General features: G+C 35.8%; 5 protein-coding genes across 5 annotated transcripts; 3 read left to right on the top strand and 2 right to left on the bottom strand.

Moving 5' to 3' along the window:
• Positions 1–2492: 2492 nt before the first annotated feature.
• On the bottom strand, positions 2493–4311 carry LOC121252620 (lamin-like protein). The gene is made up of 2 exons (XM_041152339.1): positions 4044–4311; positions 2493–3117 (listed from the first exon to the last, which is right to left on the bottom strand). The coding sequence occupies exons 1-2, from the start codon at positions 4234–4236 to the stop codon at positions 2774–2776; spliced, it is 537 nt and encodes a 178-aa protein (XP_041008273.1). The 5' UTR covers positions 4237–4311; the 3' UTR covers positions 2493–2773.
• A 1197-nt stretch (positions 4312–5508) lies between these two features.
• On the bottom strand, positions 5509–9137 carry LOC121252619 (chorismate mutase 1, chloroplastic-like). The gene is made up of 6 exons (XM_041152338.1): positions 8684–9137; positions 7220–7445; positions 7048–7134; positions 6429–6572; positions 6015–6107; positions 5509–5881 (listed from the first exon to the last, which is right to left on the bottom strand). Exons 1-6 carry the CDS (start codon positions 8845–8847, stop codon positions 5639–5641), a joined length of 957 nt encoding a protein of 318 aa, XP_041008272.1. The 5' UTR covers positions 8848–9137; the 3' UTR covers positions 5509–5638.
• A 2312-nt stretch (positions 9138–11449) lies between these two features.
• LOC121252618 (UPF0301 protein CHU_1773) lies at positions 11450–12733 on the top strand. The gene is given in 3 exon segments (XM_041152337.1): positions 11450–11735; positions 11853–12464; positions 12467–12733. Coding segments are annotated over 3 exon segments (873 nt in total). The 5' UTR covers positions 11450–11590; the 3' UTR covers positions 12583–12733.
• Positions 12734–13384: 651 nt separating this feature from the next.
• Positions 13385–14927, top strand: LOC121252616 (pentatricopeptide repeat-containing protein At5g46100-like). The gene has a single exon (XM_041152336.1). It carries the CDS (start codon positions 13632–13634, stop codon positions 14778–14780), a length of 1149 nt encoding a protein of 382 aa, XP_041008270.1. The 5' UTR covers positions 13385–13631; the 3' UTR covers positions 14781–14927.
• A 2408-nt stretch (positions 14928–17335) lies between these two features.
• LOC121252615 (zinc finger protein ZAT4-like) lies at positions 17336–18551 on the top strand. Its single transcript, XM_041152335.1, has one exon. The coding sequence runs from the start codon at positions 17471–17473 to the stop codon at positions 18395–18397; it is 927 nt and encodes a 308-aa protein (XP_041008269.1). The 5' UTR covers positions 17336–17470; the 3' UTR covers positions 18398–18551.
• Positions 18552–20208: the final 1657 nt, after the last annotated feature.

Here is a 20208-nt window from a genome sequence, read left to right as displayed (position 1 = left end):
ATTGATCTTGATTCGAACTCCCAAATACCAAAACTCTCGACTTCAAGTGCCCCTAATAGTAGTAATTGTCTACTTCCTAAGAAACGGAAGGGGAAGGATCCGTCAATTGTTTGGGATCATTTTACAAAAGTTGAGGGTTGTTCCGTAAATGATCCTAAGGCCAAGTGCAATTATTGTGGCAAGATATACGCTTGCCACTCGAAGAGGAACGGAACTTCAACTATGCAAAACCATCTACCTTCATGTCTCAAAAATCCTCATAAGTGTGGGCCTTTAGATAAATACCAAACAACATTGGCAGGTGAGGTATCCTCGGAGGGGTTTGGAGAGAGTGATAATTCTTTAAGAAATCTTGTAACTCATAAATATAATGAGGAGGCTGTGAGGATGGCGCTTGCGGAGATGGTAATTCTCGATGAATTACCATTTAGAATTGTTGAAGGGCAAGGATTTAAGAAGATGGTTTGGTTGCTTGAACCTAGATTTAAAGTGCCATGTCGAGTGACGGTTGCAAGAGATTGTATGAAACTATTTGCATCTGAAAAAGCCAAACTTAAAAAGTTATTCAAAGATGGGGAATGAGGATTTCATTAACTACCGATACGTGGACATCGGTACAAAATCTTAATTATATGTGTTTAACTGCCCATTTCATTGATAGTGATTAGAAATTACAGAAGAAAATTATAAATTTTTGTTTAATCCCTAATCATCGAGGGGATACCATTGGAAAATATGTTGAATCGTGCCTCCTTCATTGGGGCATTGATAAGATATTTACTGTTACTGTTGATAATGCTAGCTCAAATGTCACGGCAAACACAAGTTTTTTGAAGATTTGTAGGCTCCAAAAAGAGTTGGTTAGACTGTGTGAGAGTCAGAATACTTGTTTGATGAGCATGGCCATAAGCATGAGAATGAAATTTGATAAGTATTGGGGTTCATTGGATAGACTGAATTTGTTGTTGTTGATTGCAGTTCTCCTTGATCCACGTAGTAAGTTGGGGCTTCTTACTTTTCACTTGAAAAAAATTTATGATCATAATTGGGCTGAAGATTTATTGTCGAGGGTGAGACAATTATTATCAGACATATATGAGGAGTATAATGCTACGTTCGGTTCTTCCTCGAGTAGCAGAGAACATGTTTCCCCTCCGTCATCTGCACCTCCAGATGATGTTGAAGACAATCTTGAGTCACAACTTTTTTATGAGTGGTTGCAAGCATCGACTGTCTCTGGATCTACATCTACCAAAACAGAGATTGATCGGTATTTATCAAATGGTTGTGAGGCATTCAGTCAATCTTTTGATTTGTTAAATTGGTGGAAAGTGAATCCTAACTATCCTATACTTGCGAGAATTGCACGAGACGTGTTAGCCATGCCTGTTTCCACGGTTGCATCAGAGTCCGCATTTAGTACGGGAGGTCGGGTACTTGATCCTTTTCGGACTTCCTTATCTCCAAGAACTGTTGAGGCACTTATTTGTACTCAGAATTGGTTGCGACATCCGTCAACGCCAATTGATATTCGAGACTCCATGGATAATGTTGAGAGCTTTGTAGTAGAATCTGGTAATGTGTTTTTAACTTTTTCTCATTCAATTGCATATTTATTTATTTTTATTATTTAATTTAATTTGTTTTCATTATCCCAATTTATTAATATTGATAATTTGATTATTTGGTGTTTTCTTATAGAGTTAGGAGCATCATACATCACAACTATTGATGATTGAAGAGTCGAAGACTGCAGACTGAAGAATGACGATTTTTTGAGTTTTATTCAAAAACAATTGTTATTTGTTGCTTAAGACAATTTAATTTTGTTTGTAATGTGTATTAAACATCTGGTGGAGTTTTTTTTATTTATCTAGTAATTAATAATTTAGTATATAAGATAATAAGACTATAAAATATAAGTAGTATATATGTAGTAGTTACTAGTTAATAGTTATTAGTTACTAATAATATATGCATGGCATGATTAAAATTAAAAAGAAATTGATTTAATTAATTAATTTTAAAAATTTTGGAAAAAAAAAAGTCTTTGTAGTAGATGATTTTGAATAACAAAATGAGCTGAAAAAGAGGTTGAATTGGGTTTTAAAATGGCCCAAACAGTGCCAAAACCGACCCAAACACAATGGCCCAAACCGGCCCAAACCCGACAAACCGACCGTGAACCGGCCGATAACTGAACCGGTCGGTTTTCATACCCTCATTCGGTCGGTTTCGGCCGGTTTTGAGACTCTAACAAACCGACCGGTCGGTCTCGGTTTGGACCCAAAACCAAACTGACCGTCAGTTTTTCAGCCCTAGTTACCAGGGGGAAAAATTGGCAAGGTAAAACAACCACGTGGTTCAAGGCCCCACGTATCCATTAGATTCATAAACTTGCAGGCAGATGCACAAATTACAAGACAAAAGAAAAGAAAAGAAAAGAAAAGCAAAGAAAAGCTAGTCATATTACGCATCTGAATCCCCAAACAAATAAAACCATTTCGCTCTCTCTTTTTTTTAAAGAAAATAAAACCATTCCATAGTGTTACAGTCATTATGTCGGACAACTCAATCACCACCTAATCAGCAACAACACCCAATTGAAAATTTGAAGGCCAACTACCATGAAAGGAAAAACAGCACAAAATAAATTACCCCACAAAAGAAACACCAAAGAGGGAGACAACTCAATTCCACAAACTGGCTAAAGACTGTCTAAAAGTAATTTTGATACCCTCACGAAAACGCTAAATCTTGAAGATCAACATGCTTAGTACCAGAACCGGCGAAATGCATCCCATACTGCTCCAATAGCAAAAACCATTGGCAAAACAATCTTGCTTCTGGAAGTTAAACTAGGGGAACTGCTCTTCTCGTTCAAAGACGAAGATGTGGGAGGAGGTGGCAGGTTTTCCACACGTATAGCTAGCTTCATTCCGCCATAGCAGAACCCCTTGCCACTAATGATGTAATAATGTCGAGTCACATTTAGTGGAATCACATCCCTTCCAGCTCCGGTAGTCCAATTGTGAAGAGGATGATCAGAATTGCATGTCTCATAGTCCGTCTTGTTCACCTCTAGCACATTCATCTGGTTCCTGTCATACACAAAAACTGGAGAAAACAACAGAGTTACCCAACAGCTTTAAACGGTCGGATAGCCAAATTTCAATATGGCTTAATGGAATCCAAAGTAAACAATCCTATGATTTAATAGTTCAGCAACATTATATAAACGAAATAACAGAAATGTTACAAGTAGATAGTGCGGCCTTAAATTCAGCTGCAAGCATAATGGCTACAAGACTGTTGAGACTCACAAATTCAAACAAGGAAAGCCAACAACCGAATCCTAGTACCAATAAAAAAGAACGACAGTGAAAGTAATATCAAGATCCAAAAAGGAGATTTACAACTAATAAAAAAAAAAGTACCCAAGGAAGAGTTCGTAGAGTAAAAATGGGTTCTTTATACATTTCACACCAACAGAAACCAATCCAAGCAAGTTCAAGAAAGTAAGGAAAATGAAGAGCTGCTCCACACAGTAATCCTCAATTAAGAACAATCTTTGTCCGTAGATCAAGCAAGGAAGGTGAAAGAACAAAGCAATAAAGAACTCAAAACACAGAAAACAATTGAATTTGAGTTCCGGTATAAGCCCAGAGACAAGGAGCCTTGAATTTTAAGTTTCACATACAAACAAACAACAATTAAGCAGAAACTTTAACCGTAAGAGCAAGGGGGCGGCGGCGCCCCCCGCCCCGCGGGGGGGCGGGGGGGAGCAATATTAGTAGCGCAAGACAGAGAAAATGAACAAGAACTCCACAACCCAATTAGATCTGTCTCATTTACCTGCAACATCATGCAAAACCACACTAAGATGCGAAGGACGTAATGTGAGCTATGAAATACTGAAAGAGAGAGCAAAGGAAGATGTACTTAGGACAGAGTAGATCTAAACTTAAACGCGTGCACGCACATTCACACTCACACAAAGAGAGAGAGAGAGAGAGAGAGAGAGAGAGAGAGAGAGAACTTACAGAGCCAGTCGCCATTGTAGAAGTGCTTGTCCTGAGCCCAAATAGTGTAGTTAACATTGGTGGTCCAACCCATGTTCGCTCCCACGGTCCAGCGAGTAGCCGAGACTCCCGGTACAATTACCACCATCGCGCACAGCATCACCACCGCCATGGTCAGTGGCCCATACACAGTCCCTCTTTTCACTCCCTTCATTGCGCTCTCTCTCTCTCTCTCTCTCTCTCTCTCCAAGTCTCTCTGGAACACTCTGTCTCTCTCTCTCTCTCTCTCTATATTGGGTTTGGCTTATTACTGTTACTTCTATATCCGCTACAGTACAGCCTCATTCTGATTGATGGATTACATTCTAAATTAATTACTATTTTATAGTTTTGTTCATTCAAATAGTACACATTTTGCAAGTTCGAAATTTCCTTAAAGACCAATTTTATTTAGTATTTTTTAAAAGATAAATATTATAGCTATAAGGAGATTTTTATAAGAGTAAATTTATAAATTTACATATCTTAATATGATATATTAGATTATACATTTATTTTTATTGTAAAGTATGAAATTATGTCATATAGATTTATTTTTATGAAATTTATTTGTAACCGTAACACTTTTATTTTTAAAGAAAATGAAAACTGCTATTAACTGAAAAATAAAAAAATAAAAGACAAATCTTAACTTTTATGAAGTGAACATTCAATTTACAATCAATAATCAAGATAGAAAAATATTTCCTTCTTCCCATTATTATCTTTACATGATCATTGTATTTTTTTTTTTTTTTTTACATGATCATTCTATTTACTCCAGAATCAAGAAACTCCTAATTTCTTGTTCTATTTCTTCTAAAAAGAAATCAAGACAGAAAGTTGAAAGAGTCCGATATCGACCACGTTTGGGGAATTCTTTTTATAAGTATATTCCTATTTAAAAACGAATGAGGTTTTTTTGAAAAAAGAAAAAAAAAAAACTTATTTTTATATAAAAATGCTCTATATGGGTTACCCGTTATCTCATGTAAGAAGTATGTGGTGGATTTTAAAATGAACCGTACAAGACTTGAGAGCACACGAGTTTCGATATCATTGTGGTACCAATTTAAATTGGAGATGGGTAGGAAACAACACATCTTTATCAATTTGATAAAAACTGGAGCTCATGGAACCTAACCCACAGTAGTTGTTATCATTGAGCCGGGCACGCCATTAGAAGCTCATGTGATTGTCACAAAAGGGCAAAAGATGGTTACAAGAATCACCATAGGAAAAGGAAGATAAAACCAAGTGGCCAAGGCTAATCGATTATGGGCTTCATTTTGGAGATGGTCTCATGTCTTATAGAAGAGGTGAGGGATAGGGTTACAATTAAGTCATGGATTTGTATCTTGCTTAAGACCAGTAACAAGAGAGAGCAAACGAGGGATGTATCAACTATCATATATATTATTGGATACATGCAGAAGCAAGCACCCAGTTCACAAAATTATATCAGTGTTCATAATCAAAGCGTGTCTGATTCTCTTTTACCTACAATACTTATAAATACAATCATCAAAAGCCCCTTTCCAAACACAATTTTTTTCCTTTTTATTCAAACTCCCTATTCAATCCAACCTTCTGAGTAGATACTCAACTTGAACTTCCTTTGTTAATGGCATGATCCAGTCACCATATAAATCAGCCACTAAGCTTGGTACTATTTTATATACCGGTTCAGCTTCATCTCCATCTTCCTCTACATTCACTGTCACCTCTCGGCCATAAGCTTTGGCCTTCATTTCTACTCTCCTTTTGATTGAATCTTCCACTTTTGGATATGTCAGCATATCCATCAGTCTTTGTCTATCCTGAAAAATCCAATACACCACCCCGTAAAAAAAAGAAAAAGAAAAAAGAAAAGAGTGATGGAGTTAGAAACCATTGAAATAATACCCACAAAATACATTGCACAGGAGTAGTACAGCAAGAAAGATTATGTACCTGTGCTCTAATGGCAGCTTCATAAGTACCTGGAGAGGCTCGAAATTTGGCCTCTGCAACAAATTTACCATAATGGATTCTTTTTGAAAGAGCCTGCAATCACAATAACCATGCATCACAATAACCAGTGGTAGTGAAGCAGTCACAATTTCTTCCATGGATGAAATTAACACCAAATAAAGTATACAAGGGTGCATGCACACGTGCACGTGCACACACAGAGACATCAAGATACAAGGGGGCAAATATAGCAAAAGACTTGAGATGGATAAGATCATTAACTCAGACGATGATAAAGACAGAACAAGTCATACCTCATTCGTGCTTACCACGGTATAATTCATAATAATTATAGTCATCCAAATTCATTTTGAAACTTGCTAAAACATAGATGATTTTAATCAAAATGCATACCTGCAAGCACAGTGTGTCACAAACAGCAGCTGATCCGCAGTTGCCATCATCTCCTTCCTCCACTAATCTTGGGATAAGATCTCTAAAATACATGTCCCACACTTTATTATTTATATTAATTGAGTCGGCAGAAGGATGTAGTACCTGTTTGCAAGTCAGAAACAGGTTAAAAATGGAGGAGATTAGAGAGAAAATATGAAAAAATGCCAGCAGTTACATGGATAAAAATGGTGAAATCCTTTCAGGCAAACCTCAATCAATTATCTCTATAAAACGGAAGATCACTTGTCTTTTCATTAATGTTATTTGCTAAATGAAACAAGGTTGTTTGACTTTTCATGAAGCAAGCAAATCTACATGGTTCTCTTCATTGTTTTCCCTTCTCCCAAGTAATAAAGTTTTTGGATATTTCATACTAAGCTGATCTCAAGAAAATTATGGACATGTATTCTTAAGTTCTCCATGTTTCAAACTTCCAAAGACAAAAAGACAATATTTTCTGAGTTCAGATTTTTTTTTTTTTAAAAGAAAAAGATAATTCTCCCTGCACAGTTTCTTAAAAAAGCATAATAAAAAATAAAAGGGGAGGGAGGGTTGGGGAATACTCATCTTCTATTACCTGTGGGTATTGCAAAGGTGGCAACAATGGCTCTGGCAGCCCATCCGGGAAAAAGGGATGTTCATCAGGGCTCTTGTATCTACCCACCTAATGTGCAATGATAAATTAATCAGAATACCTTCAATGACCATCCATTCATTTCAACCATTCCTTTTCCAGGAGTTTAACATACCTGAGCATGAAGTTTTTCAGTATTTTTGATCATGTATTCTACTAAAGAGCCATGGAACCCATCCATGGAGAAAGCATTAGAATCGTACGTCTCCATGTTATAACAATATTGAGCTCTCTCTAAAAGGCAAAATATAATGTTATCTTCTTGTTGAATTAAGGAACATCTTATACCCTCCAGTGTCAAGTTCTCACTCTCGTCCACCCTTTTCTTGATCACCAATGACCTAAATTAAAAGACAGCCTAATTTAGAATCTGAACCACCGAGAAAGAGAAGCAATGTGCTCAAATCCTGCCACCGGAGACCAATAATGTCTTCTATGATATGTATAATAGACTTGAGTTCCAGCAATAATTTTGTATGTATGCACAACTATTGCTGGAAGACAATCCAGTAGCAACAAAGTGAAGCATAAAAAATAATTTGAAGCAAGACAAGTTGCCATCTGGTTTATCATTAAATCCCACAAACAAATCAGGGAATTGATAAAAATTAAGCAAGTTTTTTTTTTTAAAAAAAAATTATAAGTAAAATTAAGCAAGTAATTCAGGAAAAGTTTTAACTCAATCAATGGAAAAAGGATGAAGCCACTTTTTCCATGCATTTTCTTCAGGGGTGGAAATGGATGTATGGTCGGAGGGCTGAAAAAAGTTCAGAGATAAAAAAATGATACTTTTTTGTAAGGGAAATTCTATGGAAATTACTTTATCCCCCTATTTTTTTTTTTTTCTATAATCCCCCCCACCCACCCCCCAAAAAAAAAAAAAAAAAAACTAACTTTCTGGTTTCGTCCGTCTGTTTTATTAATAAATTATTAGGTGAGCTTTAGGATTTTACTGCATAAGATCATTCCCTGTACCTTTTTTTTTTGAATGAATGAATTCAATACCAAACAGAAAGTGCAAGAAGTAGCCCAAAAAACAAGGAGCGCCGGTTGCAGACAAGAGACTGAATCACATCCATATCTACTTACTCGTAAAAAAGGATACGAACAACTAGAGCAACATCGATCCACCAAAAAAACAAGCATGAAGCATCTAATGTAAGTTTAGATCGAGAATCTTCTTAAATTTGGTACTTTATCAGCCGTTCAGAATAATTTTTTCTTCTTTTAAATTTATGAATCTCATTCGGATGCAGATCTGATCATTCACAACAATGGTTAGATGTTATTTATGCATGCAAGTAGAAAACATTATACAGTGAACATGAAAAAACAAGACACGCAAGTCGGATCATAAGGCAAGATATACAACAATTTCCATGAACGGTATAACAATAAATTATCGATAACCAGGAAACAGCAGAGAAAAATAATAGATGTCTATTTCAATAAAAGTAACAAAAACGATATTAGAAGCAAAAACCGAAAGATAAATATTTTTCCGGTCCCAGAAATAATGAATTCCAAAGAATCACGAGCTGGGTTTCAATAATAAACAAAAAGGTTGTTAATTTGGTACCCAACGGAAGTTGCTGCGGCTTGTACTGATTGAATGCCTCTCTTCGTCAAGCTCGAGCCTTGGAACCTAAAAGAAAAACTCTGCCTAGTCTGGAGGACCAAGGGGCAAATGGGTCTTGCAAGAATGGAAGCATAAGAACCAGCTCCTAACAGCCTGGCCTCCATTAAAATGGCAGAGAGAGCTTAGAGGGAAAAACCAACAAAACAGAGAAGCGTTACAACCCAAGACGAAAACAATCGAAATTAATGGGAAGTTTGGCTGACAAAACAGAAGGAATAAAAAAAAAGATAGTTTTGGGCTTTGGGCTGTATGAGTTGGTGGTTGGTGCCGGAGGAGGGTAGGCATGAGTGTTGGAATTTCGTAGGTCTCGAGTGTGGCTGTGGCAGCCATTCGCTTCGTGACGTTGAAGTCCTAGACGAACCCCTGTTGTGCAAATACAATATGGTTGGGGAAGTAACTACAGACGTGAGACGCACCAAACGACCTCGCTCGTGCCTCACATGTTATCTATGCCTATTTTTTAGCTATACGTGGGTTTTGAGTTCACTAACGTTTTGAAGTCGAAAACTAGAGACGTGGGACGCACCAAACAACATCGTGACTCACGTGTTTTTTCCATTCGTTCTCTCTTCCTCTTTTTTTTCTTAAGGTGGTGCAACTGTGCCGTCCAGGTTTACCACTGCTTAACACAAATTGCATTTTTTTATTTTTATTTTATTTTAAATATTTTTTAAACATTTTAAAATATTTTTAAAAATTAAAAAAATCAATAAAATAATGCTCACTTTCTTAATTATTAAATAAAAAAATTTAAAAATTTTAAAAATATATATAGATGGTCAAATTGAGAGAAAAAACTGAGAGGTCATAGGATCATTTTCATTTTTCTTTTAGCCATAAGTAGGTTTTGACTTTGAGTTCATTAACATTTTGAATTCTACTCTTATAAATTCGATCTATTTTTCAATTCTTTCATTGAATATATTATTTCTTATATATGTAATTTTTTGTTAGATGAAGTTACACCATGATTTAAATATACTCTAATATATATAAATCTTACTATTTTAAATGTATTTATTAGAAGTTTTATTTATAGTATATGTTACATAGGTTATATATTTCATAGCTATAAGAATTTATAAAAAATTTTATTCTAGACTTAAATATTTCAAGTAATGATAAATGCAGTCATAAACTATGTAATTATTACATATTTTAAAAAAAACAAATATAGTGCATTATTAAAAAATTAATTATTTTTATATAAATTTCATATTTACTCACCTACATGAGATATATCTATTATTACCTAAGGAAAAGCGGGGGCGGGTTTTGGTGATTGGTGGGTGGGACTTTTAGGGCTCGTTTGTTTTTAGAGATGAGATGAGATTAAATTAAAGTTAAAAAATTAAATAAAATATTCTTAGAATATATTTTTTAATATTATTTTTGTTTTGAAATTTAAAAAATTAAATTATTTATTTTATTTTATATAAAAATTTAAAAAAATTATAATAATAAAATAAAATAAAATAAGATGAAATGAAATATTTTTTAAAAACAAACGACGCCTTAGTTTTCGGTTGTTCGAGAAAGAATTTTCTATGGTCAGTCCATAAAAGTCGGTCTTTGTTGGGTTCCATGAGTTAACTGGGTTTGTTATTCATGTTTGTCATCGTTGATTGAACACTTTGGATCATACAAATACCATATATTTTTTTAATAACACGAACGTTGTCTCGATAAGAACCATGAGATTTGTTTAAATAACGGTGATTGATTGGATATATTAAAAAAGTGCAACTGGAAAATCTGTCACGTCAATAAATTTTTTTAATAAAAGTTGCCCGTAATATCTGATTTTAATATTCAATATATAATATTGGTAACTCAAAAAGTTAGATGCTATTCGACATAAATTAAAATATCCGATTAGAAGACGTCAGCGATTATGTAGTCCACTCGTTTGATTTTATAACTATTTTCAACTCGTCAGCGATTATCTAGTCCACTCGTTTAATTTTATAATTATTACAATTTTTTAAAATTTTTACATAAAATAAAATAAATAATTTAATTTTTTAAAATTTTAAACTAAAAATAATATTAAAAAATATATTCTAATAATATTTTATTAAATTTTTAATTTTAATCTCAATTAATTTTATCTAAAATAACAAACGAAGGTCCTAATTTGCTCATCTTGAAAAATAAAAAATAAACAATATCTTTCAAAACGAATATTTTTTTTTTTGGAAGAAAGGTGTCGGATAAAGCAAATCCACTCCCAAATGCGCAAATCCAATCTTCATTAGGACCTCTTTTGTACAGTATGTTGATCAAAGCCGCATTTTGGTTCCTAAATTCCTAATGCCTCGTTCCAAAAATTCATGCTAGGTCCTTATTTATCTTTTCGTGCGTTTTTTTAAGTCGATGGCATTAATCCAAAAATAAAAATTGGCCACTGGTAGGCTGCCATGTGGAATGACATGAAATTTCTGCCTGTTATGTTGAAAATTATACCATTCCCATCCCAAGTTGCTGCTTCAGTCGAAGGGTAACTACAACAACAAATAGTAACTGGCTATCAGAGTGGCACGTCATAAAAAAGGGTTTGATCAATCCAAATACCACGAAGGAAGGTCCATGAGTAGTGATATACTTCTTCTCCTACTTCGCCATGTGTAAAGTAATGTCTGCTAGCCCATACTTTGGAGTTTGAGAAGGAAACATCCATACTTGGATGGGATGGGATGGGATGGGATGGCGGAACATTTTGTGGTGCATATCACTCCTCGACTCATATAAATATATATATATATATTTGCAGCTTCTTCTCGATCTTATCCAGCACCAACTTAATCCACAGTTGACAGAAAGAAGTGAAGAAGGGAATCTAAAACCATGGAAGCTCGTTTCCTCACCTCAACTTCCTTCACCAAAACCATACAACTTGTTCCCTCAAACAAATCTACGATCCAGGTTCACCCTAAAGCATATGCTAAGCAATTGAAGAGCAGAAAAGTTGGCCTGTTGTTTCCCGTTTCGTGTAAGTGGTTCAATTTCTTTATCAGTAGTACAAAAACTATCATATTTCCACACACACACACATACACATATACAATGTATTTATCTGAGCTTGCTTATGGATTGTAATGCTATATAGGTTGTCATATGGAGTCATCGTCCTTGCCATCTGAAGACAACAACACTGACTGGCGATCCTTCAGAGCGAAATTGGTAGCCGGAGAGCGAGCATCAAGGTTCCAAGAGTCTTCCTCATATGTTGATCCAGATGTCGTGGTGGATGACCAGCCTCCACCCATCTCAATTGGTGACAAATGGGCTCACTCTATTCATGAGCCTGAAAAGGGTTGCTTGCTCATTGCTACTGAAAAGCTTGATGGTGTCCACATCTTTGAACGAACGGTGGTTCTGGTCTTGTCAATGGGACCCCTGGGACCATCTGGGATCATTCTTAATCGACCGTCACTTATGTCCATCAAGAAAACAAGGCCAACTATGATAGATGTTGAGGGGACGTTCTCTGATCGGCCATTGTTCTTTGGTGGGCCACTTGAGGAGAGTTTGTTTTTGGTCAATACTAAAGGGGGAAATGAGGATGGGGTGGAGAGGGGTGGGGTTTTTGAGGAAGTGATAAAGGGCTTGTATTATGGAACAAAGGAGAGCGTGGGTTGTGCAGCTGAAATGGTGAAGAGAAACGTAGTTGGGGTTGGGGACTTCAGGTTCTTTGATGGGTATTGTGGGTGGGAGAAAGAGCTGGTTATTGGAGAGTAGCAGCTTGTAGTCCAAGTGTAGTTGGGTTGGCCAGCGTTGGGAGTGTTGGGATGTGGGAGGAGGTTCTTGGGCTTATGGACCCTACAAAAGTTTGGTGAGACTTGACCAAGATGATTTATACTCTCTGTCACACCTAAGATAGGAGGGGTGTTGTGCTAGCGTTTACTAAGCTAGGACATTACTGGGAGCCTGTTTTAGCGTTTAATAAAACAAAATGGGATGTGGAAATCGGAATGGTTTTTGCTTACACAAAAAAGAAAAGAAATGTGGGATAAATTTATATGCAAATTCAAATCAAAGGGATATGATTTTGCTGCAGATAATTAAAAAGGACGTGTACGGTTCAATATACAAGTTAATTTTAGAGCATGTTGGGTATTATCATTATATTTTTTCTTTTTTGTTTTAATTTTATTGTAATAATTTATTGATTACAACATTTATTTCCCTTTAAATCGAATCTCATCGAATGCCAATGTATATGTGTGTGTATATATAATACATATTAGATTGGCATCTCTTAAAAAATTTTGTTCAAGCTCTAAAATTTAAAATAAGAGATTTGGACACTAGAAATAAAAATAGAGAAAGAAAAGAGGCAGCCGAAATATAATCCTCTGAGAAAATAAAAAATTTAATATAGGTAGTGATAGACTTACAACTCTTTTATCACTATTTTACTATTTTTAGTGTATTTTTTTTCTTTTAAGTATATTTTTAATCATTAAGAAAAAATTAAAAAAGTATACAATTTCATTAATAGTCATTTTTTTAACCATTAATTAAAAGAAAAATTAAAAAAAATTAAAAAAAGTAATAGAATGGTAGTATAAAAGAGATAAGGCTATATTTATATATTATATAATAGAAGTAAAATATCTTAAAAATATGATAGAAGAAAAAAGTAAAATAATTCTTGAAATAATAAAGATTAGGTGATAAAATAACAAAGTATAATATAACATATTTCTTTTTTGTTTATGACAAAGTGAGCCATGGAGGTATAAAGATGCGCACACGATAAGACTATCAGAAAACCACCCGAAGGAATTTGAGAGTCGGGACTCGAGAGAGCAGGGTAGATCCAGAAGCTTTAAAAAAGAACGCTTAGAAAGACTCACAAAGGGGAAGACAATCAGGATCATCGATGGCGGGCGCTAGATCGATATCACGGGCATTTTTGCAGGCATCTAACACTTCTCCCTCTCTCCATCTGACCTTCGGCAAGCGCCTCTTAACTTTCCTCCACGCGTCGCCTCCGTTTCAATCAGAATCATTTGTACCGGCGTCTGCACGCAACTCCAGAATCTCTCCTCCATGCTATTGCTTTCCAAGCGGAGAGTCGATGTTATCTTCGATTCACAGACACGACAGATTATTTGCCACCGAAGCCGGCTCCAACATCACCAAGAAAGAGGACGAAGACGGCCAAAATGACAAGACCAAGGCCAGGGGCACCAAAGAAATCCAACCCTTCGATAAGATGGCCGTCGTAGAGGAGCCCAAGGACCCAAACAATTTGCAAGAGATTTTCCACCACATGAGGGCAAAAGACGGTCTGCTCAAACATGCCGATAAGATGTTCGACGCTTTGTCTGAAGACGGACTCACCAACGAGGCCTCGGAACTCTTCGCTCAGATCAAGGAAAAGGGTTACATACCCAGTGTGGTGGCCTATACCGCCGTCATCGAGGCTTATACCAATGCCGGTCAGCCCAAGGAGGCTCTTAGAGTCTACTTGCGCATGCTTGCCTCAGGGATCGCCCCAAATGCCTATACTTACTCGGTTCTTGTCAAGGGACTTGCTGCGGATGCTAAATATATAAGAGATGCCAAGAAGTATGTGATGGAAATGATGAGTAATGGGATGAGGCCTAATGCCGGGACCTACATGGCCGTGTTTGAGGCATTGGCTGGGGAGCGGAAGTTGGGCGAGGCCAGGGAGTTTCTGGAGCAGATGAAGAATAATGGGTTCCTGCCCGATGAGAAGGCCGTGAGGAAGGTCCTTAACAAGCAGCAGGGACGATCTATGTGGAGGGGGAGTTTTATTGATGCATTCCTGTTCAAAACGAAGAAGAACAGAGATCTTCTCGTGAACAGAAAAATTTGGTCGCGTAGATCTATTATTTGGCCAGAATTTGTCAATTGCGTCGTACGAATTTACAATGGAAAGGCTTTTGTTCGTTGCAAGCTCACTGAACAAAAGGTTGGTCACAAATTTGGAGAGTTTGCTCTTACCCGTAAAAGAAGACCCAGAACAAAACTTGCACAAGGAAAAAAAAGCGGCAAAAAGTGAAGTCTCACTGTTTAAGTTCATTGATATGATCCTAATTTTCCTTCCTTTTTCTTTTTTTTTCTCTCTCGCGTATCAATTATCATGTTTTCCTGTTTTTTGTATGAGTCTTGCCTTCCAATTATAGTCAAGGAGATTATTGTGTTCCCATTTTCCTCTTCGTATTGGTGTGCATCTTAGACGAGGCTATGTTGATGCCCGTGAATCATCAAGAAATAAACGAAACATTATCTTTCAAAGAAGTTATAGAACACAACGGGAATTGTTCAGCTTACTTGGGTGTGCCATTGAGTGGATGGCTAGATTATCGATTATCACCAATGGGAATTGTTTAGGTTCAGGTTCTTTTCTTCTCAAATGAGAATATTACCCTTTAATTTCCTCTTCTCAAGTATAAGAGAAACTTGGGTTGGGTGAATGAAAATTGAAGAAGAAATGGTCTTGTTTGTATTAAAACTAAAAGCATATATTTAACTGTTTGGGGAAACCATATTTGTTTAAAAAATAAAAAATAGGATTGATCGTTTTCACGAACTTTTGTAAATACGATCATTAGGAAAAAAAGAATTTATAACATATATGATGGCTAAGTAAATACAAAAATATGAGCTTTGGAAATAAAAGACAAATTTTCGAAAATGTAATTGTTGACTAACGGCTTTTGCATTCTTCAATCCTAGTTTCCAAAAGAGCCCTGTTTAGATAGTGAAAACGTATCTTCTCATCTCATCAACTTTTTTAAATTCTTATATAAAATATAATAAACAATTCAATTTTTTCAAATCTCAAAATAATAATTATATTAAAAATAATATTCAAATAATATTTTATTTAATTTTCAACTTTCATTTAAAATTATATCATCTCATCTCATCTTAATATCCAAATCGCACATTAAAGACTATCTTTTCTTTTTGAAAAATGCTACTCTCATCGATAGTTGGATCTCGACATTTTTTTTTTTACTTCATGATTAATAAAGTATTTTTTAATGATGTTGTAATTTTTTCTTTTTAAAAAAAATGTTTTAAGGGTATAAAAAAAAATTGCCACTATCAGGTCTCGTCTCGTACTCGGTGGGTGTAGCACTGCTCTTTCTTTTTTTCATATAGACTCCAAATGTATTACAATGACGGGTTGTGTAAGTAGTTTTCCTCCCTCTGTCTTAGCGGGCCTGAGAAGGGCAACTGAGGGAATAATAAGCGAAAGCCCAGCCCAGAACAAGTAGCCTCTTCGAATAGCATCTAGCTCTTGAGTACCTGTTCACGTAAATGGGCAAGAAGTAAGGGGGACCATCAATCCTTTGACAATGAGACATCGACGAACCATCTAAGGCACCAACAAGGTAAGGCAAATCGGAAAATTACGTCGCATTAATGATACCACTATCCGAGCTACACGTCACATTACTGAAGTCGTCGCAAATATATGTCGTATTAAATGATTCTAACAGAATGAATAGTAAAAGGACACGACTACATGGGACAGACACAATCTGTCCCTCCTAGACTCTAGACTCTCGGTATAAATAGCAACTCTCAGATATGAAAAAAGTTCTCTAATGTGGTCCCAGGTAAGTGTATCCTACCATAAAAAATTATGAAAAACTCATTTTTTTCTTAATGTAATTCACGTTTTTACAAGAGGCTTGTACTTTTGCAACTTGTACTTAGTATCACTCTTATTTTTTAGTATTTAGTGTTTATTTTTTAATATTTCTTTATAAAAAATACACACAAAAATACTTTAAAGAAATTTGTTTTAACACTTATGGGTATCCTTTTCTTGGTGGACCCTGGAGAGACTTTTGTATCCAAACCGCGTATATTGTTTTCAAAAACTATATATATGCTTTAGATCACAGCTATAAGCATATTTTCAGATCCAGGACGATTTTTATGTTTAGCTAATGAAAAAAAAAATGTTTTTAAAAGAAAGACTATTGATATTTATGTAATAATTTTATAATTATTACTATATCATAAATACAAACAAATATTAATCAAATTTCAATTATAGCTAAGATGCCACCATATGAATTAATACAGTTGTCATAAAAATCGTAAACACGATTTTAATGTGTTTGGTTGCTCTTATTAAAAATAATATGTGATGAGTTTTAAAGGAGTTTTGGTAGACAATATTTGATTGAATTCTTCGCTCAAAAGCTTTTCACGAGTTTATTCTATTAAGGTAAAATATGATTTTTTATTAAATTTTATAAAGAAGCTACACGTTAAATAGTAAAAAATTTTAAAATTTAGAAAAAAAAGGAGCTAACGAAAAAATAAAAAAAAGGTTATAAAAAAATAATAATAAAAGTTACTATTCAGTTAGATAGGTAGAAAGAGAGAGAGGGTTATCTTTTCAACTGAGCTAGCAGGAGATTACGTCGATAACCAATATTTTTCCATAACAGATCAGACTGCATCATGCATAGATTTGCCGCTTGATCAACAATCATATAATTCGGAGAATCCATCGAACGGTTCGGGATCTAAGTTGTATAATGGGCCAAAATCCTAAGAAGAAATCCTTAACTTTCGCCATATCCGTTCTGGACCTGCTGTTTTTGTGGCCTCTTGCTTAAGAAAAAATAGTTGTCACCTACTCCTTCTAGGTTTCTTCGCTCCTCTTCCTCCCTTTGGGATTGAAAGCAAGAGATCAGATAGGAAGTAGTGAGTTTTGAAACCATGGAAAAGCACAGAATCTGCAAGATCTGCACCAAGCGCTTAGCCAATGGCAAGGCCATGGGGGGCCACATGAGATCTCATCTTGCCAAGCTTCCGATCCCTCCGACAGTACAACAGCTTGACAACTCGTTCGCCGCCGATTCAACTCTGCTATCTCCATCTCAATCCTCATCCTCTTCTCTCAACTTCCCCTCCCCCATGCAGTCCTACCGATCTCTCAACCGCGACGTCCTCTCTCTCGTTCCAAACTCCGACAAGGAAAGTGACGCCGACTCTCAACCTATGAATCCAACTCGCAGAATATCCAAGCGGCGTCGTGAAACCTTTGCACCACTCGTCAAGTCGCCACTCGAACCGGAACTGGTCAGTTCAGTCTCTGATACTTTCTTTGAAGAAGACGTGGCTATGTCTCTTCTAATGCTTTCTAGGGGCAAATGGCCAAGAACGAAAGAAGAAGTTCAACATGAAGGTAAGGATATTGGGGATGACCATTCTCTCCGCCTGAATCACACGCGAACACGGCCTCGAACAAAGTTCAAGTGCCAGACGTGCAAGAAAGCGTTTCCATCCTATCAGGCTCTTGGAGGCCACAGAGCGAACCACAAAAAAACCAAGAATCAGTCACGAGAAGAGGATTTGGAAGATGGTAAAGACGGGGGAACTGCCCGTGGCCGTAGCCGTACAGGTCATGGCCGCTTTGAGCAGAGAGTCTTTGAATGTGAATTCTGTTTTAAGGTGTTCGAATCTGGTCAAGCATTGGGTGGACACAAGAAGGTCCACTTTTCCAACTTAGGCAATGCTAGAAGTTCTTCTGTCGTTAGATTTGGAGACAATATAATAGATCTTAATCAGCCGGCTCAGATGGAGGAAGATGATGAAGCTAGTCAGCTGGTTGACTTCATCTCAACTGTATCCGATGCAGAATAAGATCAAATTAAGTTGATGGAAAATTTTAGAGGTACAAAATTTTCGTATTTAAATTGTTGTGGTTTCGTTTGTTCTTCATTGATGTAGGCTAGAAATTTTAAGATCGTTTTGATACAATGGGTTTGTTAATTTTGGATTCAGAGAATTAACTTTGATATTATTTTTCTTTTGCCTTGCAATTGTTTGCTAATTGGTTGTTTAAGGCTGCATGACATTAATTCATGAATCTGAAATGTGAGTAGTTGGAGAGCTGATCTACAATGCTGTGAACTTTGGTGCAAGCCATCAGTGGAAAAAGTCATTAATTAGTTTCCATGTTTCATAGGACTTCCATGGAAAGAGATTTAAGATCATCATGAGGACGGACGTACACGTACCTGCTTTTGCTACTGCGCTTGGCTGTTTAAGCTATAACTGTTCTCTCTTATCTTCTCATTAAAAAAAGGAAAGAAAAGCTGTAGAGAGAGAGAGAGACCACTAGAGCCTTTTATGTTCTGTTTGGATATGAATTTAGCTTAATTTTACCCTGGCGGGCATCACTCCACAGCTAGCTTCGATCATATAAATGAACAGTACTTGGAGAAGAAGCCAAGAGGTTAATGGGCTCTATGTGACACTGCATGCATCCTTATCTTCTTTTTGAATTTAAATTATATGTATAATCATGAAGGCTGGGAGCTACAGTTAGTTATATTAGTATTTTTTTTTTTACATGTATTTTTTTAACATTTTTAAATATTTTTTTAAAAAAATTAAAAAAAATATATTATTAAAAATCATTTCTTAATCACTAAGTAAAAAAAAATTTTGAAATTGAAATTAGTTGTAATTACCAATATTTGGCATGCCGTTCCAATTTTCAATGACTCTTTAACCGTATGGATCGGATCAGATTTCATTTCATCAACCCGATAAGGATCGAGTCTTAATTTACAGCTTGCAATCAAACGTTTAAGTTTTATCATGATCATGACCATCCATCCTGGTGACTTTTTCTCTTTATTTAATTTTAGATCTCTTCCTTCAATTGTTTTCATCCGATCGATAAGCAGCTTGAATTGCACTCGATCATGTTCTTAATTGTCATCTTACAAGATTTATAAGATCATATAATTATTAAAAAAAAAACACAGAGAGAGAGAGAGAGAGAGAGAGAGAGAGAGAGAGAGTGGGGAGTGATCATTCGTCGCTCTCCTCTAATGTCGTCAATAATATTGTTGATTCCTGTTGAACGTTGAATCTAAATTAATTTTATAGTCTATTGAGAGATAAACCATCATTTTCACTGTCGAGCTCATGATAATGATAGAGACAACTACAACGTCTAGTTTTGACTACGTACGTATGATCATGTAAAGATCAGAATAAGATGAATGGGACACGTTTAAACGTACGTGGTTCCCCGAATGATCAAACGGCCAATTAATTAGGAAACGTACAGCTAGTCACCCTCTTGAATATTTAACATTTTTCTTCTTAATGTTACTCACCATGCAGCCCTAACATGTTTGGAAGGAATATTTAGGTCCTTTTATTATAAGCCCACAACTAGTGGATCGGTTTGGGCCATGGGCCCGAGATTGGGAGATGCACTGTCCAAAAGTCCATGTGACCTACGGATTTAACTGTGTGATATGATAACGCCAAATAGTTAGAATTGATTTTCTCAGTCGCTAATTACGGGATAACTAGTTCTTATCTATATCTTCAATACCTCTATAAATAACTCTTAAAAGTAACACTAAAATCTAGCTTTTGCTTATATACGTATATTGAGATCATGTTTTTCTAACTTAGGCATTAAAGCTTCC

The sequence above is a fragment of the Juglans microcarpa x Juglans regia genome, chromosome 2S, assembly GCF_004785595.1.
Source record: "Juglans microcarpa x Juglans regia isolate MS1-56 chromosome 2S, Jm3101_v1.0, whole genome shotgun sequence".
Taxonomy (NCBI): Eukaryota; Viridiplantae; Streptophyta; class Magnoliopsida; order Fagales; family Juglandaceae; genus Juglans; species Juglans microcarpa x Juglans regia.
The sequence above is the reverse complement of the archived record's forward strand: the minus strand, read 5'-3'. Positions and strand labels throughout refer to the sequence as shown.

What these genes read in the sequence shown, in the direction of transcription:
- LOC121252620 (XM_041152339.1), bottom strand. Translation starts at nt 4,236, where the DNA reads ATGAAGGGAGTGAAAAGAGGGACTGTGTATGGGCCACTGACCATGGCG. An exon ending in CTACAATGGCGACTGGCTCT is followed by an intron (nt 3,118 to 4,043) that starts GTAAGTTCTCTC and finishes TGTTTTCTCCAG; the next exon opens with TTTTTGTGTATGACAGGAAC.
- LOC121252616 (XM_041152336.1), top strand. Translation starts at nt 13,632, where the DNA reads ATGGCGGGCGCTAGATCGATATCACGGGCATTTTTGCAGGCATCTAAC.
- LOC121252615 (XM_041152335.1), top strand. Translation starts at nt 17,471, where the DNA reads ATGGAAAAGCACAGAATCTGCAAGATCTGCACCAAGCGCTTAGCCAAT.
- LOC121252619 (XM_041152338.1), bottom strand. Translation starts at nt 8,847, where the DNA reads ATGGAGGCCAGGCTGTTAGGAGCTGGTTCTTATGCTTCCATTCTTGCA. An exon ending in GCCGCAGCAACTTCCGTTGG is followed by an intron (nt 7,446 to 8,683) that starts GTACCAAATTAA and finishes CTTTTAATTTAG; the next exon opens with GTCATTGGTGATCAAGAAAA. An exon ending in GTGACACACTGTGCTTGCAG is followed by an intron (nt 6,108 to 6,428) that starts GTATGCATTTTG and finishes TTGTGATTGCAG; the next exon opens with GCTCTTTCAAAAAGAATCCA.